The 24,490-nt window shown below is 37.5% G+C and overlaps 1 protein-coding gene across 1 annotated transcript in view; it reads left to right on the plus strand.

Annotated features, from left to right (window-relative positions):
- Window positions 1-24,490, plus strand: part of BAZ2B (bromodomain adjacent to zinc finger domain 2B) — a 162,760-nt gene that overhangs the window by 89,556 nt on the left and 48,714 nt on the right. The window contains exons 5-13 of the mRNA XM_075710229.1: window positions 2,627-2,788; window positions 4,401-4,594; window positions 11,883-12,089; window positions 12,752-13,150; window positions 15,634-16,243; window positions 17,539-17,835; window positions 20,200-20,260; window positions 20,806-20,914; window positions 21,188-21,289. Coding sequence (XP_075566344.1) covers window positions 2,627-2,788; window positions 4,401-4,594; window positions 11,883-12,089; window positions 12,752-13,150; window positions 15,634-16,243; window positions 17,539-17,835; window positions 20,200-20,260; window positions 20,806-20,914; window positions 21,188-21,289 — 2,141 coding nt within the window. The remainder of the gene's footprint in view (window positions 1-2,626; window positions 2,789-4,400; window positions 4,595-11,882; window positions 12,090-12,751; window positions 13,151-15,633; window positions 16,244-17,538; window positions 17,836-20,199; window positions 20,261-20,805; window positions 20,915-21,187; window positions 21,290-24,490) is intronic.

Here is a 24,490-nt window from a genome sequence, read left to right on the forward strand (position 1 = left end):
ACATTTCTTGGTTAATACATTCCAAGGCAATGATTCTGTAACTTTGTGGGACCACTCAGAATGCATGCAAAACTACTATGTATCACTATGCTCAAATTCCAAATTTAATAGAATAATGTGAAGTTTTTGCAGATCAATTACAGCCTGCTTATCATACCATGATGAAAGTTTTGGAATTATTGCCCTAGAGTGTCCAGCCTTCTGTTTTCATCTCTGGTGTTCTAGCCATGTTTTGTATCTTTTTAGCAATTAGAATATTTAATTTATAACATATTAGTATAACTGTGATGTATGTTCTTACAGTTTCATTGTCTGTTGACACTGTCAGGTTACAATTTGTTTATTAGCATTGTTCAAACTTCAGTGATATATTCATTAAGAGTCTTAATTACTGTATGTAACATCCTTATACTTATGTAGCTCTTTCTTACTTTCCTTACCTTCTTAATGTGTTTTATAGCAATATGAAACAACTGTCTTAAAATGCACTAGAGTTAATCCTGCTCAATTACATGGTTTAATTCTTTGAATCACACTGATAATGTGTGTGTAAAATAGCAGAAGTTCTATACTTATGGCACAGTTCTCATCCTCGTAATGTACAAAACCTGATATTTTTATTTTAAGAAATGAAGCATGCCAGTGGGCCAAACCACAGATTCTGCTCTTTCTCAGCTGTTCACAGGGATATTATGCAAAACTGTTTCTGTCCTGAATGTATGCCACAACTTAATCTGTTTCAGGGTTCAAAAAAAAAAATCATAATTGCACTTAAGCCCTAAAGAAATAGTTTTGAAGAGGAAAAGCAGTCATTCACAGAAGTCGGAAAAGACTTGCTTAGCACCTGGTCCATGCTGTTACTTGTATGGATTGTGCCTTCCAGCGTGTTTCTGGTGTCTAGTGTTACATAATAAAGTTTTCACTACAAGACTGGAAAGCGTGCTCACAAATCTGACATTTTAAGCATTAAAAAAGGCAAAAACAGCACTGTGTTTTAACAGCTTTTTCGTATGAGTCAGCTGTCCCAAAACACTTCACCACTACTGCCCTTCAAACACCTTCACAGTCGTATGGCCGCTATAGGACCTGACTAAGAGATAACCATCTCTTCCATGACTTGAATTATTTTATGTGCACTTGCTTGTTAGATTTAGGGTTTATGTAGACCAAAGCTATGTTTCTAGCCTTTGTCACAATGGCATTTATGTGTCACGTTTCTGATTCTTCTGCTTCTTGTAATGTGATGTCATTTTGGTTTTGATTGGCGGTGGGTGGGGAGAGTTAGTTTTAAGAGAAGTTTGGAAGAGATTTTTCCTTCCTGACAAAATATGACTGCATTTCCCCCCCCATCCCCTCCCCCCCCAACACACACATTTTCTCTCTCACATACATAATTTTTGATATCTGGTCTTCTTTCAAAAGTTTCTTTCCCTTCAGAGGGATTTGAAAGGTGGTTCTTTAATTATGCTTTGTGGTTTTTTTCAGTTGCTGACTAATAAATGTGCTACAAAATGTTGTAGCTACTGCAACAGCTATTATAAAAGGAAGACCCTGACACTGTTAAGGAATTCCTCTATAGAAATCTGCACACCGTTTCTGGCCTTCTCTTTAAGTACAGAAACTTATGACAAGCAGTGCACTGGATATTTGCCTCTTACATGGCTGTTTGGGCTTAGCAATGCCTCATAAAAAATAGAGTCAGTTTGGTCATGCAGAGTTTCAAGAACTGCAGAAAAGGATTACATAAGGCTTGCATAAATATTCTAAATGGCTGCTACTATAGTAAAGAACTTTAAAAATTGAAAATTGTAGGGACCCTATCAACTCATTTCAAGTTCATTTTCCTGGAAAACAAAAATCAATAATCATTTAAGATGAAAGTTTAAAACAGCAACAAAACCAAAAAGAGTAGTAGATTGTTATTAAAGTAAGAAATCTTTATTCCTTGCTCAACCACTTAAATTTATGTAATAAGCAGCACAGAGAAGCCCTGCTTCTGATTGTGAAACAACCATTTTAATAGGAATATTACAGAAAAAAATTAAGAGGCTGCTTTTTTCCAATCCAGTGTCAAACTCCAGGGTGGAAACCTCTTAGAGTGGGTATAGAGTTACTGTAGAATAACTAGAGATTCCTATATGAAATAGGTCATGTCATGGGGAACTGCTTCAGTTCTGGTTTTGTGGTGGAGGCCTTGGAGTATTCCAAGACTGGGATTGCAGAGGTGACTTAAAGCTGTTGTGCTTTTTCATAGTTCTGATGGGGGAAGACTGCTGAGGTAACAATGAACGTGAAGAGTGACCTGTGAATATTGATCCTGTTGATAAGACTAGCGGTTTCATTTTGGGGGGATCACTGTCACATAGCTTTCTATTAAGTTTTTATTTTCAGAATGCGTTTAAATTAAAACTGCATTGAAATCTTTACCAGAATGGCTTTAATGACTTAAAACCAGAATTGCTGCATGAAAGTCATGTAATTTAAGAAGTTCCTAAGTGTTGTGTTTTCTTTTTACTCCCAGATTTAGTAAATCTGCTCTAGATTATGCACAGCAACGTGCTTACAGAAATATTTAAATATATTATTAGAACAACTGAAGCTTGTTTTTATTTCCTTTGTGGTGTAGAATGGTGGCGAACAGCGGACACGCACTCTCGTTCCGGGGCAGCTTTTTTCCCACCGCTCTTGGGAATTCCACCGCTCTTTGCACCTCCTGCACAGAATCATGATTCTACTTCATTCCACTCAAGAGCTACAGGGAAAAATAGTCGGAGCAGTACAGAAAAAGGTAATGGCTAAAGTTGTAGAGGGAGTAATCTTATTGAACTTCTGCACATGCAGAAAGATGTGGAATTGGAGCTTTGCCTCTCATCATTCTTCCCATTCCTAAACAGTTCTATAAAAATTGATTCTGTTAGCTAAGCGTGAGACACACAAGTACAGGCTTTCAATAATGAAATACTCTTTCTACTAATATTTTTCCCCCTCTCTTTCCTTAGATAGTTTGTCTGGGACTGAGTAGGAGGGAAAAGTTTTCTTTTAAAGTTTGTGGTCTGATTTAGGAGGCTTTGTGCTTCTGTGGTGAATGCCGTTCCTCTGCATATAGGAAGCAGGCATCAGGTAGTTACTTGTTGGGGGGGCATGGGGGGGATGGCTGGCTGGCTACAGCATCTCATTGAAAACAGCCCAACGACATTAGAACATTCTCTTGCATTTGAAGCCAGAATTTTATGTAGTGGCATTGCATGCCTTTTGAAGATGTAAGACACATCTGTTTGATATTTGGTACTCGGTTTGTTTGGCTTAGAGGAGAGGAGGCTGAGGGCTGCCCTCATTGCTGCCTATGGCTTCCTCATGACGGGGGGGTGGAGGGAGGTGCTGGTCTCCTCTCTCCGGTGCCCAGTGACAGGATGTGGGGGGACGGCTTGAAGCTGCATCGGGGGAAGTTCACACTGGACAGTAGGAAAACGTTGCTCACTGAGAGAGTGAGCAAGTTTGCCAGGGAAGTTGTCATGGCCCCAAGCCTGTCTGTGTTCAAGAAATGTTCGGACAGCGCTCCTAGATCTATGGCTTTAACTTTCAGGTTGTCCTGTGTGAAGTCAGGAGTTGGACTTGGTGATCCTTGTGGACCCCTTCCGACTCAGGATATTCTGTTCTGTGATTCTATGATGTACAAAAAAAGCTTTTTTCTTTTGTATAGTTTTGATAGGTTTTAGGATGTTGATGTGCGTTTCAGAATCAATCTAATAATAGTCCTGGGATTGCAGAGTAGCAGATTTGTGTGGTTAGGGGTGTTTTCTTAGAAAACAACAGTCTTAATTGACAGATAAGTAAGCAAGCTTGAAAGTGGATGTTATTTCAAATAGCATTCCCACAACTGGCCCCCCCCCCCCCCCCCCCCCCACCTCATTTTACACATTGCAAAACTCATATCTTGGGCTTCCTGTGGTTTTCTTTGGAGCTGATTGATACTTTAAAATTGTAAACAAATTATTCTGTGAGATATTTACTGGAATATATATTTTTGTGTCTTCTGTCTTCAAAATCTTATTTTTCTGCCCCTGACTAAACTTAAGGATAGTTTGGGCTTAAAAATAGACAAGTTCAGATTTCTTTCTAAACTGTGCTCTTCCCCCCCCCCCCCCCCCCCCCCCCCCCCCCCCATATGTGTTTGTCCTTTAAATCATGGGTACTCTGCATGTTTTAATTCAAAGAACTCCATGAGCAAATCAAAGTGACTCTTGGATGGCAAATATTTAGTATATTTTGGGAGTAACCTGTGAGTGGTCTAGTGTCTTCTAACATGTTTATGGAAGCTAGATTAGTGTGACTGGAACACCTCAAAGTATTTGCTACTTCAGATTTTTTTAAGTGTCACTTTATAAATCTGTCATCTTAAGGTATAAATGGATCACTGAATGGGAACAGTACTACTGCAGTATCTGGTATCAGCACATCTGTACTATCCACTAGCGTTGCAACATCTGCAGGACAAGTGAAAGCTATAACCTCAGGAGCAGGAGGCCGCAAATACAACCAGGAGCAAAGCAAAGTTCAGCTTTTGGACGCCAGAGCTGACAAAATCAAAGATAAGGTAAATATGCAGAAAAAGCCTTAAGATTCAGACAAGCAATTGACGTGGTAAGTGTTCTGATTGTGCACACAGCAGCATTTTTAAGTGTACTCTCCCAGTACGTAATGTTTTGGGTTTTTCTTATTATTATGTATTAAAGCAAGATCTGTACCCTTGTCTCTGTGGGGGTTTTTTGTGTGGGAGTTTTTGGGGGTTTGGGGGGTTTTTTTGTTTGTTTGGTTGGTTTTTTTAAAATTTTGTTTAGTTTTGACATGTTCATGAACCAAAAGCTAACATTAGCACTAATTCCCCTAGTTAATAGCTTTATGTGATAACATATTTTTATTTAATTTATAAAATTATTTTTAAAAGTGTATTATTTTTAACACCAGAATTTGATATTATATTAGAGTATAAATATTTGTATTATAAATTACAATCTATTATAAATTATATCTGTTTATATAATTGTGGTTTTGTGTAACTTAAAATAGTAATAATTTCAGAAGCAAAACGAAATTTTTAGATGTTAAAAAAATGCTTTTCTGGGAGTAATTTCCTATTTATCAGAAGAAAGAAGTATTATTAATGGCTGTGATTCAGAAAAAACCTTAAGACAGCCATCTAATATGAAAGACATGAGTAGTCTCAGTGAGTTAGTAAACCTCTTTATATACTGATCCACGCACTCCTTAAGAACTTTGCTACTCTTGGAATCAAAACTACTTAAGTCAAAACAGAGGAAATGGGATACTGGGAAAGTGATTACTGTCAGAATAGAAGGTAAGGGAGTTATTCCCTACTGGCAGCCATCTAGGCTAAAATACTTTTATTTCTTGATATCTATTTATATTTTTGTTTTGTGAGTGAATTGGGCCTGTTGCTTTCTTTCTCTTTCTGTTACTGCATTACGTTCAGCTCCCAAATCTGAGTGTTCTTACGTGAGAGGCTGGCATTTTCAAAGGACAGTTGGTGTTTGCATTTATCTGCATAAAAATAGCTGTTAGCATTAAAATGGTTAATTATATTTGTGTAGTGATATGGTGTTTGCTATATTGACAGTAGGAAATTATTAACATATTAAAGAACATTTTCTCATAAAACATTCTTTATGTGTTCAGTGATCAACAACTTTTGAAGGTATTAAGGTAGTTGCAGGTATTTGGGAAATCTTTGACTTTTTTCAGGCTTGAATACTAGAAATGGCTCTTCCCTTTCTAAAATTCTGCTTTTATCCTGGATATCTGCGCAAAATGTAAGCTTTGTTTCTATGGTGCAGAAGTAATTTTTTTTTTTCCCAAATTATGTGTCTGCACTTCTGACTATTACTGCAGTTATGCAGAATACTAAATAAATGACTGTCTCTTAATATCTCCAAATACCTTCCCAAAAGTTTATATCGTAAGTAAATGAAGAGAGTCTTTTCTGCTCACTTTTTGGCTCTTTGCCTTATTCTGAAAGTTGAGCTGGTTAGGCTAGTGTTAATATAAGTATCACTGAACATGTCACTGAAACTTTTGCCTCCCCCTGACCCCCCCCCAGTTTCAGTCAGGATGGTTGTCAGCATTATCTTCTTTGTATTACCATTTGTCTTTAAGTGTAAGTTCTGTATCTATATCTGTATCTATATTGATACATTTTCTTTTGGTGTGGGTACTGATTTCAAACACCAGTTTCAATTTGCTGAATAGTGAGTTGCTGTAAAACAATGTACTCAATCAATTAGTGTACGTCCTTTCTTAAATTTGTTTAGTTTTGTATCTTAACATTTAAATCGTTTATCTAATGCAGCTAAATTTCAGGTTGTCAACAGTTTTGCTTCCTAAGTTCTTGTAGCAATTTTTCTAATACCGAAGTGGAGTTTGTTGTTCTGGGCCTTATGTTCTGACATTATTAGACATTCCTCTAATCCTTATTCTTAACTTCTTTTCCTCTGAAAGTTTTTGAGGTAATTGGTATTTGTCATTGTAATGATTTGAACAAGCTTTCCAATCAAAACATACAGAATACTCTAAATGAGAACTCCAACACGAGGAGAAAATCAAGGGATTTGATTTAAAATAAAATTTAAAAAACCCCAATATTTTTATTCAGTATGGTAGAATGAAGCCACAACTGGAACTGAAGGCAGAGGAATAAACAGGGGGCAGTAGATGTAGTAATTTGTACTGGGCTTTGTACAAGTGATGTTCTGTTTTTAAATTTCAAAGTGTAACAACGCTTGCCTCTTTTTCTAAAGAGCACAGTTTATTTTAAAACATTTTAGTTAGACTTCTTTAAATGTTCCTTTCTTTATGGTTTTTTAGTATTCATCTGCTGATTTCTTCAACCATATCCTTAGTTGTAATTTTCTTTTGAGGTTGGTATTTAAAAAATATAAAAAAAATGAAAAGGCAAAGCTGATACCAAGCTGTTTTTACAGTTGGTGAAAATCTAGAGAATTGCTTTTCGTGCAGTGTTTTCTTCCTGGTTGAATTCTAGTTCTGTTGTCCTACCATCTTAGGGAATCCTAAAGTGCAGTCTGATAGCAACTTGTATTTTATATATATTTTTTTTTGCCTGTAGCATGTGAAAAACAACTTCTGAGTTATAGAAGCATCTGATCCTCAAAGCTGTAGTTACTAGAAGTTCTCATCCAGTTCCTTTTTTCTAGGGTGTGTATTTGATATTTCAGAGTGCTGTATGTATCAGACAATGATAAACAGGAATCTGTCCAAAGCATGAGCTTAAAATTGTGCCACATCCTCACTCATCACTGTATATTAGTGGTGTGTCATGTTATGTCTGTGCAGCATAATGATGTTGTACTGACGATAGATATCATCATGATGATCTGATACACTATCCATGACTTAACTTCTTACATACAAAAATTTGGTAACTGCATTACCTTTTAACTTTGCTGTGTTGGTTACTCTGTTGATAACTTTAGCATGCTTTAATTGTCGTCTTTTAAGCCTGCCCTGTTTGTGGCCAAGATAAAACTGAGTAAGCAGGTACTTTATAAATCATCTGAATGTGCTGGTTCAGCCTCACAGAAGAAATGTGACACTGACTGCCCCTCTCTTGCATGCATTAGTGAATTTCTAGGATGAAGAAGGTCAGCAGTGTTTTTACATTGGTAAGGCAACAGTCTCTAGGGAAAGAAGGCATAACTGGGGAACTTAAGTCTCATTTGGCTCGAGAAAGTCCCCTGCCATTATGGGCAGCTGGTGAGATAGGAATCCACTCCAAGATCTTGCGATGGGGGCTTTTACTTACCTAGATTCCAGAATTAGCATCAGGATGCTGACTTTCTAACTGTAGTCACATCCTTTACCTTTAATACCTCTTTTTGGCAATTGCCATGTTGTATTCCCTTTATAAACTTCAGTACTTTGAAATCATGACTAAAACATTTTTAAACTCTCACTTTAGTCACCTTTTTATGGGACTGTCCCATTGCGTCATTAAGGTCGGGCTCCTTTTCTTGGTATTCGTATTCAGTCTAGATCATTGCTTTCTGAACAATGGACATTTTGAATTAGCATAACCATCCAGCAGATTTGCTAAAGTCAGTGAACCGAAATCAAATATGAAATTTATTTTAATTGAACCCACTCTTGCTTCAACTTTTATGATTATTGTTGCCAATGGAGGAACTAGTTGAAGTGAAATTTGCTCTTTTAACATAACTTAATAATAATTTTTTATTGAGTGTATTTCTTGAAGAGTCTTTTATTGTCCTTTTCTAAATAATGTATTTTTTGATATTCTGTAAGTATCTGCCTGGTCTTAACATATATCTCCAGAAGTCTAATGCTCTCTTTTTTTCTTTCTAGTATATTTCAAATGAAGTAAAACGGTACTTACTTTTTTGGTCTGTACTTTTCCTTCTCTCTCTCGACTTTCTTTTTTGTGTCAGCAAGCTTTTAGAATATCTTTCAAGTATTTTTTGTTGTTCTAAATGTCTTTACAGAGATATTTTTCTTTAGAGTTATCTTTTTCTCTTTCTGGCTTATATTACTTGTTTTAGTCTGAATTATTTCTTCTCTATGCAGTTTACTGTCTTTACTCATGTTGTTCCCCCCTCCCGCTGGATGTGATAGAAACTTCTCCATCAAGATTAATCCTGTTATATCCACTAAATGCATGAGTTTTAAATTTTCCCTATCATTACATTTTCTCTAAGCTACTAATTTGCCATCCCTTCTTGTGGAATCCTACTAATCCAACTTCTTTGTATTGGTTTTATCTATGTCAAAAGAGATTCTATTTGTTTATGAAGTAAAAACTCCCTGGGAAGTGGTGGTGTTTCACAGTGTAGTGAAAGTGCCTGATTTGTTTTGAAGCATTTGGTTGCTTACAGGTTATTCTAAATTTTATGTCAAAATTAGCTGTCCCTTTTCTTACCTGAGGTAGTTCTTTGTGAATGAGACTTATGTGCTGGATGTTGCTTGGCACTCTCCGCCTCCCTTTTCACAAGAACGTTCCTGACTCCTTTCTTGGTATGGTAATTTTCTTACATTCTTTTCTGCAGTATGAAAAGATAGATTTGTAGGATACAGCAGCTAACACATTTTGTAAAAGTAGATGGACAGCAAAAGTTGTAAAAGTGTTGATGAGTGGCAGTGAACACTATCAGCTAAGTAAGCCCATTGACATACTCTTCTTTTTCCAGACTTTTACATGTGTCTCTTAAGAAGCTGATGTTACGAATCGGTATTTCATCAGCATCGTGAATAAACTGGATATTTCTGATTTTAGTGTTATTGCAGCGTTTTGGGTGTTTCCCTTTGCACATACAGGGAGAAATAGAGAACCATGAAGGGGAAAAACTAGAATAGAATCCTAGAGATATGATTCCAGGAGGCATTGTTACTTTTACTGCTTCAGATCATGGTCTTGTCCTTCATTTTATGATCTTAACCTTCATGAAGAAATATTCTGCATCTGTGCCAAATATTAGACAGGAAGATACTTAAATATGATGTAAAGGACACCAGCAATGAGACATATAGGACCTACCATAGACTGGTACAGTTATTTAGATCTGTTATTTTTTAAGTGTCTGCGTACATTCAGATCATTGTCCCTCATGTGAAGTATCAACTGACACCTTTCTGAATTGAGCAGTGAAACAATAAATCCAAATAAATACACTTAAATTCCTAAGATTTCCCAGCAGTGAAGCAATGCATGTGACAATATGCAGAAGGTATGATGATATGAAGTATTACTGTGTTCATCACAGGAATCGATAAAGAGAACCTGGTTTAAAAAAAAAGATACAGATACCAACCAATTGACAAATAGATGGGGCTTAATCCACCTACAGCTTCCACATTTCATAGCTGTTTCACAAAGTAAATTGAATGCTGTTGTTGTGGTTTAACCCCGGTGGGCGGCTCAGCCCCACACAGATGCTTGCTCGTTCCCGGCCCCTGCTGTGGGATGGGGAGAGAATTGAAGGGTATAAGTGCAAAAACTCGTGGCGTGAGAGAAGGGCAGTTTAACAGAGGAAGCAAAAGTTGCACGCACAGGCAAAGCGAAATAAAGAATTCATTCAGTACTTCCCATCAGCAGGCAGGTGTTCAGCCATTTCCAGGAAGGCAGGGATTCATCATGCGTAGCGGTGGCTTGAGAAGACAAACGCCTTAAGTCCCCCCCTTCCTCCTCCTCCCCCAGCCCATTGTGCCGAGCACGACGCCGTGCGGTGTGGGACATCCCGGGGCTCAGCTGGGCTCCGCTGTCCCGGCCGTGCTCCCAGATTCTTGTGCTCCCTCAGCCCGCTTGCTGGCAGGGTGGGGTGAGGAGCAGAAGAGGCCTTGAGGCTGTGCAAGCAGAGCTGAGCAGTAACCAACATGTCCCTGTGTTATCCACACTCTTATGGTCACTATCCAAAACATAGCACCATAGGAGCTACTATGAAAAAATTAACTCTATCCCATCCAAAACCAGTACACCCAATTATAAGAACGTTTGTTATGTTCTCCCAGTAATTTAAGCAAATTTCTTCTTCATAAGGCAAGATCTTTGACATAAAATTGCTCTTTCTTTTTAGCCTCTTGTTTTATAATACACGTACCATTAAAAAAAAAGGTTTGAAAAGTAAACTTTTGGGGAAAGTTTTGTTAAGAATCATATTTTTAAAGCAGCGTTTCTCCGATGCTTCTTGTCTGCATCGGTATCTAGAATTGCTGCAACTTTTTTGCCCTCCAGTCCCCTACTTTTGCTGTCCACCTATCTTCCTTTTGACTGATTTTAACCTTACAGTTGCCGCAGTGACTCCACGTGCCCTGTTTAGATGCTGCATAACACTTTGCTGCTTTTGCCTGACATCTGTAATCGTTTCACGTTTCTCTACCTTCCAACATCATTCTGCGAACTTTCTTTAATGATTAAAAATGCTCTAATGCAGTAATACATACTTTCATGTCTCTCTCGCATAGCCACCATCATAACAGTCAAGTCCACAAGTACCTCCTTCAGATGTGTTTGTAAAATACACATTTGTTTTAGTTAGCTCCCCAAAAAAGCTAACTTTCCACATCCATTGCACTTTAAAACCTGGTCTTGCAGTGTCAACATTTTGGCGTTCCTGTGGTTTTTTTGGTTTTTTTGTTTGTTTGTTTGTTTTTTTACATCTTTCTTCTTTTTCTGCATTCTTGTGTGTTGCTTCTTTTACTTTTCCATTCTGGTTTGTAAATTTGTTCTTTCCAATAATTTAAATATAATATAGTTGTCAGAGTATTTCAGCAGATTTTGGTCAATTTTTCAGAAGCAAATCCCAGAAGCAATTTGATGGGCATATTCTTTTCAGTCCTCAAAACCTTGCATTGCTGAACAGTACCTACTGTGAAATTAACAGTTAAGTAGTGTAGTTAAATTAATGTGTCACTGAAGGATTTTGATTGAATCTAATATGTATTGTTCTTTCTAAGTTAGATTGCAAATAAAGCTTTTGGTTTTAAATTTTTTTGGAAGCAGTACATTCTGTGAAAGTTTTGCTAGACCTGAATTACAGGCCAATTTTCTAGGCCTAAATTTGATACACTCCTTTGAAATGTAGTGATGCCAACTGCTCTGCCAGTGCATGTGGTCAGAAAAATACATTAGTGGAACCTTGTGACCAGTTTTTAATTTTCATTATGTTGTGAAGTACTTCTTTCTCTTTACTCTTCTGCAAAGACAGTCAGTTGTGTTCAAGGCTTGCAGATCACTTTACTCTAAAGTCTTACTGGTTTTTTGTTTTAAAGATTATGCATAATAATAAGATGGTATAACAGATTAAAGCTGAACCAGTAATAGTGCATTATCTTTCTGGTAGAAGCCCAGAAAAAAAGCAGTGGAAAGCTCTAGTAACAGCGACAGTGATTCAGGCTCCTCTTCAGACACCTCAAGTGAAGGCATAAGTAGTAGTGACTCCGATGATCTGGAGGAGGATGAAGAGGAGGAGGAGGACCAGAGTGCTGAAGAGAGTGAAGATGATGAATCTGATTCTGAAAACGAAGCACATCACAAAACCAAGAACAAGGTATGACACCTCATTCTGCTGCTTACAGTCTTGTCGCTGAAAGCTGTTTGTGAAAAATTGACCTGTTCGCATTGGTACCAGTGACCAATTATTTAACTACACATTAATCATGCTAAGAATACTGTTTCTGGTTTTGCTTCAGGGTTTTCTGGGGTTTTTTTGCTTCCTTTGTGTGCATCCAGGTGTGCGCTTTGTTGTTCTTTATGGGCTAGGAGTTTAACAGTTAGGTGGTTGTTTTTGTTATAAAGCGGGAAATACAAGGAGATGAGGTGCTGTGCGCTCAGAGTGTATTGGAAGTGTATCTTTCTATGGCTATTGCATTGGTAGTTGCTTTTTTCCTAGTAGCGTGGTTGCTTTTCCTGGTAGCCAATAGAAGAACAAGATTGGAATCTCGGTATCCTGTTAGGTTTACAGTCAAAAATACATTTAAAGACAACCACGGTTTAGTACTCCTTGTCTACTAAGCATTGTCTTCACACAGTGAAACTATCGGGGCAGTAGGGAACCCTAAACAATAAATATATGACAGGATGGATTTTAAAAATTATTATTGTTCGTCCTCTGCCAAGAATAGTGTAATTGTTTCATGGGGACTGATGTACTTTTTTTTAAAGGATCTTCAACTGATCTAATATGAACAGTCAGAAATACATATTTTGCAGGTGCTAATGCATAGTGGCGTAACAGATATGAAAACTGATGGACAAAAACCACATGAAAAGTCCCAAGAAAAAAGAACACACCAGCAGATACCTCTTGTGTCTGATTCCCAGACTCACTCATCATTCCAGTCCCAGCAGAAGCAGCCTCAGGTTTTGTCACAGCAGCTTCCGTTTGTTTTCCAAAGCTCTCAGGCAAAGGAGGAATCTGTGAACAAACACACAAGTGTAATACAGTCTACAGGATTGGTTCCCAATGTGAAACCTTTGTCTTTGGTACATCAAGCCAAAAAAGAAACCTATTTAAAACTCATAGTTCCTTCCCCTGATCTACTCAAAGCAGGGAATAAAAATACCTCTGAAGAATCTATCTCTTTGACCAGCGATGTAAGATCAAAACGGGTGAGTGAAAAATCAGTGGGTTTTTGATTATTTGTAACCTGTGTTGCCTGCTTAACAAGATGCAACATTGTGCTATCAAGCTCTTTTAAATACAATGTTTCAAAATTATATGTATATTTATTTTCATATCATATTTTTTGATATGTTTTAAGAGTTGATATGGATTTCTGAACTATGTAAATGAACTAAATTGTGTGGGTAGCATATATTCTGAACTGTGGTGGTTTGGGGGGGGCAGTTCTTGTTTGTTTGTTTTCTAAAAGAGCAGCAAATATTGTGCTTTAATTTTAGAGATGATTCAGTATACATTACAAGTGCCCTGAACTATTCCATAACTTTATCTTGGGAGAACAGTCATCTACTTGGTGGTGCATGTGGATGTATGCATACCCTAATGTATACATAATGTAATCATATACACAACCTACTGTCACATAATGCTGAACTTGAGTTTCATGAGTTTCATCACACAGTGGAACTTTACAGCTCTGCTGAAAGCAGTCAGTGTAGTGGTGAGAGTAATGGGTACAAAGAAAGCAAAGGATTTTGTCATGCATCTCTTAAGGAAAATGAGCAGCTAAAATCAGTATCAAAACAAGAAAAGTACTCATGGGCAAATTGTGTGGCCTTGTATTTTTCCTGTGCTTCTCCTAATTTCAGTCAGAACTCTGACTTAATACTTTCCATATTTAGTATGTAAGCATCGCTTTGTTTCAAGTTGGATAGTTTTAAGTCGCAGTAATTAAAATTACGTATTTTAATCATGATTTTAAACAAAGTAGCTGAAAGCCTTTGTTAAAAAAGATGTTTGATTTAATCTTGGATTTTGTTTGTTCTTTAAAGGCAGAAGAATATTCATTCACTGATAGCTATTAAAACTCAGTAAGGCCATTGCAATAAATTTGATCTTCCTTTTTACAGGTCAGGACTCTACAGTATGTTTACATGTGTCTGTTTTAACAGTTCTTTAGCTTACAAAAATTCTTTGTAGGTTCTCAATTTATTTATTTTGTAATAGTGATTATGGTGACTAGTGATGAATTTTCGTAATTTCTATTCAGTTAGAGTTGAATGGGGATTAGAAGAGAATAAAAAGCTAGCATTTTAGAAATGTTGAGCCTTGAAAGAGAGATATATATATGGTAAGAGATATATATATATATAAAAATATATATATATAAATGAAAAAGTACATTTACCAAGGCAAGTTTCATTATTAAATACAAACTTTATTTTAAACAAAGTGGTGCTGGTGAAGAGTAAACTGAACTCTGATTCACAGCTAACCCACATTCCTCAGCGAGGACTGAAAAATATTTTTATCACAGTTTTTTATTCCTAGACCAGAAGAGAAACGCTATGTTACCTTTCAACTCACAGTTACTTCGTAAAATTCAAATAAGCTAGTCATTCACCTGAAATAATTAAATAAATTATAATTATGAAAACATACGCCTTTGCCACTGGAAGAGGCTTCTGCTGTCAAATTTCGGTTGTGAGTCTTCAGCTGATGATACATCACCCATTTAATGGTTTGATTTCTTTAGAACTTTTACTGGAAACATGCACTGTGTTAATATTTATTTTATAGGTTTTCATAAGTTCATATTCAGTTTTAAATGTCAGTAACTTCAAGAATGTATTGTATTTGACTTAATGTTTAAAAATTTATTTAAAGTGTACCATCTTTATCCATTCTATTATATTTTTTCTATCCAAGATACTGTATTTTCTTTTTCCTAGGAAGAGTCTTGAGACTAAAGACAGTGTAAGCTTTACATGCATTTCTGAGCCACTACTGATTAAGTTCTACCTGAAGAACTTTCAAGTAGTACTTTTTCAGAGTTCAAACCCCAGCATATCACAGTACTTGAGTAATACATTTTTTTCCCCATCTTTTTTTTTTTGAGAAAATTTTTCTATGCCAAGAGCCTTCTCTTGGTTTTCTTCTAGTATTGTAGCCATTAGTGTGTTGTATTTACTTTGTGCTTTACAATGAACAAATTAGTAAAGCTAGTTTTACATTCACTAATGAGATTTTATATGCTGAAATGAAATGAGTAAAAAGTGGGGTTTTTCCTATGCCAGTACATAAGAGTAGTCTCTTTTTAAAATTTTTTTCCAGGATGCTTGATATCTTTATGAAAATCACTGTCTAGAGCGATGTAGCAAGTGAAAAAAAACTTCCCTACATAATTTAGATCAGCTTCATCTTGAGTTCAATTTGTCTTTTCCTACTTGATTTACAGTGAAAATCACAAGAGACTTACATAACTTGTAGTTACTCATCTCTTCTGTTGTAGCTAGCACCTACTTTTGACCTATGAGAAACAGCTTAGCAGATGTTTAAGATTTCATAGAGTACACCTGCCTTGAATACTAAAAAAAAAACCAAACCAAAACAGAAAAAACCAAAAAACACAACCAACAACAACAACAAAAAACCCTCCACATTTTATTCCTCTGTCTTCTTATTTCTTTAGGAACAATATAAACAGACATTCCCAGCAGCACAGCTAAAGAAACAGGAATCATCTAAGAACCTGAAGAAGGTTATTGCAGCTTTGTCAAGCCCCAAACCAACATCTAGTTCACCAGCTCATCAAAAACTCACATCCTTGGAAAACAACCATTCTAATCCATTCCTGACAAATGCACTTTTAGGTAATCACCAAGCCAATGGAGTTATTCAGAGCGTCATCCAGGAGGCTCCTCTTGCACTTACTACGAAACTGAAATCCCAGACCAAGATCAATGAAAGTGTAGCCATTTCTAGTAGTGCCCCCTTTTCTTTGCCAGTAAACTTGAGTGCATGTGGGAAAAAACCAACTGGTAACCGGACACCTGTTATGCCCTCTACCTCTCCTGTGTTACCTGGTTCAGGAAAGGATAAACCAGTCAGCAATAATGCAGTAAATGCAGTAAAAACACAACACCGCCTTCATTCTGCAAAACTGGTGGTGGAGCAGTTCAGAGGGGTAGACTCAGATGCCCCCAGCAGTAAGGACTCTGACGACTCAAATGATGATGACGACGACGACGAAGATGAAGATGAGGACGATGAAGATGATGATTCTGATGATAGCCAATCAGGTGGTTTAACCTTTTTTATAGGAAAAGCAGAAACTTTATTTTTTGAGTGTTGAAAACATGCATTTCCCACCATATTTTGAAATAGGGGTAAGAAACGTTGGGGCAGCATGGCCCACAGACTGTCCTGCAGATATCCTGGAAAGTAGCACGTGTCTCCCAGTCCCCCATTGTGTCATATCCAAAATTATGTTTTGGGTATTCTGGTACTTGCTTATATGGCAAGTATACTTTCAGCTGTCCTGGTGAGGTGGCTCCACAGCCTTCTGGAAAGGCTGTCAGAGACCTGCCTTCCAGATCAGTCACCTAGCCTGCAGCTCGGGTACTGCTTCTGTGGCAAGGTGCCCAGGATGGGGATGGAGAGAACAGGCTGGTTGATGGTTAATTATTCTGGCAGGCAGAGCCCATCTGCAGAACAGGCTTCCCCAACCAGAGAGGGACTAAACAAAGGCCTTCAAATTGTCAAGAGTGGCAAGAGCATGTTTATAGGCTTCATTCAGGAGCACAGTAATCAATGAGTGAGATTGTACAAAAGTACTAGGACAGTTGCAAGGGCTGCAGTGTTCATAGATAGTATTCAGACTACTATTTTAAAGGCTCTTAATTCAGAAAGGCAAGGCCTGTTTTAAAGAGTTGATTGTATTCACAGTCACTCCTTTCTCCTATTTGTGCTGATATCCCTTGGGTCCAGTTCCACCTTCATCATTCTCTTTCCCCCTCTCATCCACACACCCTATACTAATCCTCTTTTTTTCCTCACAGCTGTAGCCTATCTTCAGTTCCTTATCCTGTCTACCCTTTATCTCTAACTCTTCCTTTGCCCAGATTGACACACTTCCAATTCTGACACCTTTCAGCCTGTACCCAGTTCCATTTTTTTGCTTCCTCTTCATGCTAGATTTCACCACCTGTGAAGTGCCCTTCCTGTGGTAGTGTTCAACCACTGCCTGGCTCACAGGGGATGTCTTAACTGTAGCTCATTCTAGGGTAAACAATCTCTTAAAATACTGCAGCTTCTGTCTCTCATCTCCTTGTGGAAAAACAAAGAGTTCCACCTGAAACAACAGTGCATTATCGTGCAGAATTACTTTATGCTGTCATATTTCTATTCATTGTAAAGTTTAGTTAGTTAATTATAACCTTCTATTTATACTCAAGAGATGTTATAAAAAAACCCCGAAGCCAGAAAAGCTTCTTATTTAATAAGACAAAAGACTTTGCAAGTGTTAGAACTTAAGTATGTTTGCGATTAGTTACCAAGTTGTAATGTGCCTTTTGCCATACTTTTTTTTAAACAGAGTCTGACAGTAATTCTGAGTCAGATACAGAAGGGTCTGAGGATGAAGATGATGAGGATGATAAAGATCAAGATGAATCGGATACAGACACTGAGGGAGAAAAAACTCCACTGAAACTGAATAAAACTTCATCCTCTGTGAAGAGCTCTTCCATTGGTCTTGCAGCTCATTCCACCCCACTTAATCTCCAAGTAGCAAAGACCCCAAGCTCTGCACCAGCTGCCTTATGCCCTGAGTCCCAGCCTGCAGTTTTTCTTGGGACAGCACCATCTACTCTTACACCAAGTACACACTGTGGTATCTGAATGTCTTTTGTTATAGTACAATGTAACATATAAGTGTTGTAAATGTAGTTATGAAAGTAGTTTAGACACTGGTATCAAATGATACGTTGACATAAGAAAGAAATTTTTTTGCAGTAAGAACAATCATTCACTGGAACAACCTCCCCAGGGATGTGTAGAGTCCCCGTCACTGGAGATTTTCAAGATGCACTTGGACAGGGTGCTAGATAATCTTATCTAGGCTCCCCTTTTCATGAAAGGTTGGACCAGATGATCTTTTGAGGACTCTTCCAACCTGGAAGGGATTCTGTGATCTTTTCATGGATGTTTGCAACAGACATTAAAATCAGTCAGCAGAATTGCAACTTCTCAACACCCGAACATTACACTCAGTCCAGGACATTTTAGCTCATATAATTATTTGAGAGAAGGTAGGATTAAGTGGCCAGAGTTGATTTTTATTTCATTAAAACTCTTCATTTTTTAGTCTTTGTTATTTACCATTTTATTATAAATCAGTTATTTATTTCTAATTTCTACACATTATAGTTTGCATTCTGAATCTTCTATTTCTGCCCCTTCCTCAACAAATTTAATAACTGTATTTAGTTCAAATATAACTTTATTCATTATTATTTCAAAATTCTCAGTAGAATTTATGGATTACGTGCAAGGAATTATTTTTCAAAGGTTCATGAAAAGTACATTTAGCATTTGCCTGATGTTATGTAGTGGTTATAATCCTTCATTTGGTGACTAATTTGTAAGATTTAGTAATTACTGCTGCTACAGAAAAGACTGCATTTTTGAAAGTCACACTTCTCAATTTGCATGGTAGCAATTAAATGACATTGCATATTTACTACTTTGAATTACAAATTTGATATTTAATTAACAGGCAAGTAAATAGATTTTTAAATGGGGACTCCACTCATAAGTTGGTTTTTATATTTGGATTCAGTGGGATAGGAATTTCATTCTGTGTCATCAAGGGCATTAACTTTGAAGCAGTTCTACTTCATATTTTTCCGAGAAACAGGCCTATTATTAACACAGTTTGTAAAAGATTTCTCATGGATTAGGAGTAATTCAAATTGTTAGAATACAGCGTTAAATTTTTTTGCTCAGGAATCTGTGTTGATTTATGATGCTTTGAAAAGGCTGATACCAGATTTTTGTCTGTTTGTGGAGATGTGAGGTAGAATAATTAATTTCGTGTCCTTGTTTTAGGAGTAGTACGCTTTCCTAATAAGAATCACCATAATACAATTAAAATATTTTTGTCTCCTTTTTACCAAAAGCTGGTCAGTCACTGAAGAGGTCTTGTGTCTCCTTTTTGTACCTATTTTTGCACTGGACAACTCATTTTTTCAATTCACTTGTGTTTGGACAAGCAATCTTCCTCTGTCCACTGTGACTCTTAGAAGTAACGTAACGGTCAGTCGTGTTAGTTTTAGGCTGCAGACATGCGTCCAAGAAGTTTGGCATCCAAGCACGGGCAGTTCCTCGTTGCTTTCTGGAGAGGACTCTTAGCCGTTGCTTCCAGGTCACGCAGGCACCTCAGTTGGAAAGCTGTGCCGTTGCACCTGATGACACTCCTGGCTGTAAGAGGCTGGAGCGAGTTTCAAGGGTTCAGTCTAATAATGAGACTCTATCAATGTCCATTTCCACCAGGAACAGATACGTCACATTCTTTACACAAGGTCCAAGCTACCTTTTTGAGAAAGGCATCTGTCAAAAGTTTGTCTCTGTATGTAGTTCGTGTCCTCAGTTCTCTCAAAGAGGCCTGAGAAAAGTATCAGCCTTTGGCACTCGGTAAAACCTCGCGTTTGTCAGTTGTCTCTATCATGTTATTGATTCAGTCTCTTGACTGGCACCAAGCGCAACATCTGTCTGAACTTTGAAAAGCTGGAATAATTCTGAAAATTTTTCTCATTTGGCAGTTGACCGCGTTGTATACACAGTGCTCTTTGAAGGCTGAGCTTATTATAATTAATGGAATTTTAAAGTAAAGAGTGTTTTCATTTTAATCTTTTGTACTGAAAAGATTTAAATATGGTCTAGTATAGAAAAACAGGCATGCAAGGAATTATTTTAGCAGTACCTGAGAGCGCCAAACAGGGCAAGCAGTTCAGTATGGGATACTTAGGTTTTCTTCTGTTTATCATTTTAGAAGAGGTTAAAGGAAACTTAGAGGAAAACGTATTTCAAAAGGAGAGTAGTTACATTAATTTTCTTGGTACTTGAGGTATGTAATGGCTAGAATGTAAAAAAGATTTATCTTTTCATTTGGGGTTATAAGGATAAAAAGTATATTTTAGGAACATGTTTTCATTTTGTAAATTCTCTTAGGTGTTAATCAGAAATTCTGTTTCAGGTATTTCAAAAAGACGAAGAGTAACAGATGAACGGGAGCTGCGTGTTCCTCTCGAATACGGGTAGGTTATATATATACTTGACATTCCTTAAAGGGAGATATACCTTCAAAAGTCAGTTGGTCAATAAATGCCAGTGTAAAAAGTTTTGAGGCTGAATGATAAGGAAAGGGCTTCAATGATTTAGATTTCCAACTCACAATGACTGTGGATCTCTGTAGAAGTGTCAGCATATTTCATGTGTTTATTTTTGTGCACCAAATTTGCTCTTTTGCAAACATGACCTGTCTCTTAGCAGTTTTGCTACTGGAAATTAATCCTGATGGCTAGATCTGAGCCAGTATAGACTCCAAATAACTCCCTGAAATACGGTTCTAAGCTGTTTAAAATCTGGTAATATGTAAGTAGCTTGATACGAATAAATCCACATATAGCCAGAGTTTGGACAGTCTACATAATAACAATTTCTGGCTATGCCTGTTTGATTTATGATACTCTTGTCACTAGATACGTGCCTTTTTCCTTTTATGTAAAAATCTAAAATTGACATTAATTATTTGTTTTTTAAAAAGTGGTTTCTTGTATGCAACTATTTCATACTACTATAGCTGGCAAAGAGAAACCCGAATAAGAAACTTTGGTGGTCGTCTTCAAGGAGAAGTAGCATATTTTGCACCTTGTGGAAAGAAGCTGAGACAGTATCCTGAAGTAGTAAAGGTACATTCCTTTTTTTAACTTATGTGTTCTAATGCTGCTAAGCATGCTTGCAATTAAAAAACACCATTTTTTCCCTCGAATAAAGATACTTACTTCAAAATATCCTGTGATGTGAGGCATAATGTATCTCAGTCTGTTACTGATTTGATCTCCTATAAATGCATATCCCCTTGATAGAATATGCAAAACATTACACTCACAAAGTTAGCTTTACATCAAAGCTGGGTTGTAATTATTTACAAGCTGAAGTGGAAAAATATGTGATTTTTTCAGTATCTCAGCAGAAATGGAATAATGGATATCTCAAGGGACAATTTCAGCTTCAGTGCAAAAATAGGAGTGGGTGACTTCTATGAAGCCAGAGATGGACCGCAGGTATCCACTTTTTAAAAAGTAAAGTCTTTGATCCAAGGAACATTAACTTAAATTTGGGTGAAGTAATTTTTGCTACAATCTGAAGCATTGCCTGTTTTTAGCTAATCCTTTCTAAAAATTGTGCATATGTCTTAATAGTAGTTATATTGAGATGCTGAGAGCTTGATCCTGGGCAGTGTTGAAGACCACTCCTCTCAGTGATTTTATTAGGAGGTTGCAGGAGTTTGGCATGCCTTATGATCAGCTCTGAGCCTGGATTTGTCTAGTACAAAAGAACTCTGAGCTACTTATTTATGTTAGTTGGCGTTCAGATATTTCTGACTAGAACTCTATTTCTTCCTTTCCTGTATAAACCTAATATTGATAGTAATTTATGTGTATGCATTAAATCACACTCTTTTCATGTATTCATGTGCATAATGTGTATAAAATACATGTTTAAATACAAGTGTTTCCTGTATTGAGAATACTGTCTGAGCTTCCTGAAGCATGAGCTTTTTACAGTTATACCAGTTGTGCTTTACAGTGGTAGAACTGTTAGACTTTGTGTAGATAAACCACACAAGGATAAGTAAAATTAGAATTTTAAGGAAATTAATACTGTGCTTGTGCCATACTGCGTTACTGTATTTTGGTCATGTTGCCATTTCTTCAGTGCACGAAAGTTTTTGGACTTTTGTCAGTGAATATATTTGCTTCCTTAAAAGATAAGTATCCTGAATATGTTACTACAGGAATGTGGACAGACATCCTACTCTCAGCAATCTTGAATTCAGGCTCTAGTTAAGCCTCCTGTGATGACCTGTAGAAATACATAAGGTTTACATAGGATAAATTTGAAAGCAATAAAGACTGAGTTCATAGTAAGCAGCTCCTTCTAGGTGGCGCTTCCTGATTCCTGGCTTACAGGGTAAAACATTGCTAAACCCTCTTCATGTTTGGCCTTCATAAAATAACAGTTAAAGTTCATGTAGTTGTGAACTTCGTAATGTACTTGAATGGCTTGACTGAAGTAATTCCATACAGTGTGAACATAATGTCAGGGTATCTGCTCTCTTTTTACCCTGTTACCTTTTTTGTGTCTGTTGCCCATATTACTTTATTAGTCTTGTCCCTTTCTCTAGTTCTCTCTCTCTTCTCCCTTTAATTCATGAGATGATTTGCAGATTTTGCCCTTCGTTGACACTATAAAGCTTCAGAATACAGAAAAAAAGAGGGGGGGAGCGGGACCAGAGCCATTTCAGATGTGCTAAAGTGTATTTACATTTTATGTATGAGATTTTGAATGAGATTATAATGTAAACAGTTGAGCTACACTCAGGCTGATAATGTGCACTTAGCAGAACAGTATGTGATAACTGATACTTCATGAAGAGAATGTGCACCTTTTTACTGAAGTTTTTAAAATTGTCCAGCCTCAAAGTATGTGATAATCGTATCTCCAATATTAATATGTGATGATAATCATATCTTCTTGGATACTGGAGGTAATTCCAGGAATTTTATTTCTGCTTTTGCTGTAGTTTCGATTATTTTGTATAGGCTTTTGTGGTTACTCTTCCCTTTCTTTGTTAAATATTTCTGTACTTTTTTGAGACATGCAGCATGCATCCAAAGTGATTTGGGTAAGTTTCACAAAGCTCAAAGATGGAACAAGATGCGAAGAAAATTATCTAAGGGCTAAATCAGTTATACTGAAGAATTACCTATAGCAAGCCAAAAATACATGAATTACCCGCTTCTGATAGTGCCTTTGTTTCTCTCTCGGTACGCAAGCAGCCAGCCAGCCAGATATTATGGGTTATTCAAAGCAGTGACTAGCTGCTTTAACAAAGGAGTGTGTCTGGCAGAAGTGGGACATGAAATAGTAGGGTTAGAGGAATGTTGGAAGTTTGGCAAATGTGGACATTCAGTGACAGGACCTGGAGGCTTTAAACTGCTGTGGTTTAGAAATGTGTGGTTTTAGTGTGAATGTGATTTGGGGTGATGGAGAGGGCACGAGTCCTTATGAGTTCGAGTAATACGGATAGGAATACTGCATCAAGTAGTAGGTGGAAGAGAGTGTTGCGGAGTGATACTGAGCTGTGCCCTAAAATTGTATCTTGCTGGCTTTGATTAATATATAACAGCAAGAGTATCCATTGCAGAATCACAGTATGGCTGCGGTTGGAAGGGGCCTCTGGAGGTCACCTTGTCCGAACCCCCCTGCTCAAGAACAGCCACCTAGAGCCAGTTACCCAGCACCACGTCCAAACAGCTGCTGGAAGTCTCCAAGGTGGGAGACTCCGCGGCCTCCCTGGGCCACCTGTACCAGTTCTCAGTCACCGTCACAGTGACAAAGTGTTTGATGATGTTCGGAGGGTACCTCCTGCGTTTCAGTCTGTCCCCAGTGCTCCTTGTCCTGTCACTGGGCACCCCTGAAAAGAGCCTGGCTCTGTCCTCTTTGCACCCTTCCTCCGGGTATTTATACGCATTGGTGAGATCCCCCTGAGCCTTCTCCCCTCCAGGCTGAGCAGCCCCAGCGCTCTCGGCCTTCCCTTGCAGGGTCATTAGTTAGAGAAAACTTGACTCTTCATGCAGCTTCATTCAGATCCTTTTTAGTTGAAGATGAAATGTCAATAAGGGCAAAATACAGACTTTTCAATCTGGATATCGCTCTCTGGGAGTAATCGTTAAGTCATGGTAAGCATGGCATGCACTTTTTCCCCAGTAAGATTCTGCTGTGAAAAGCTGTGAAAATAATGTGGTGGCCCCCCCCCTTCCCCCTGAGTCCAAATGGTTGCCCAGGAAGGCAGCTGAATTCAGAAACAGGGAAGTGGTTAAGTACTTTTTGCCATCTCCTTAGTGTGAAGTAACTCCTATGTACATCAGTCTTTCTCAGTGCATCTGATCATGGTGCTGTCTCGGAACAAATACAGCGCATCTTCATAGGGTGTAAAGTCTACCTCTTTTAAGCCAATTCTTAAGCTTACTGTTTTTTACTTAAGGGACTTATTCTGTGTATTTAGAAGTCTAACATGTTTATTACAGATGCAATAGAAATACCATACAGAACAGCCAACTATGAAATGAGCTGTCATATGCGTTTGTAATACAGTAGTAATTATTTGCTTCCTTTTCTAGAAACTGGAATTGAAAATGATTGTCCTGTTCTGAATTCTGCAGTTCAATTTAGAAAACTGTGTTGTTAACTTTTTCTCA

Source organism: Pelecanus crispus, chromosome 5, assembly GCF_030463565.1.
Source record: "Pelecanus crispus isolate bPelCri1 chromosome 5, bPelCri1.pri, whole genome shotgun sequence".
NCBI classification, from domain to species: domain Eukaryota; kingdom Metazoa; phylum Chordata; class Aves; order Pelecaniformes; family Pelecanidae; genus Pelecanus; species Pelecanus crispus.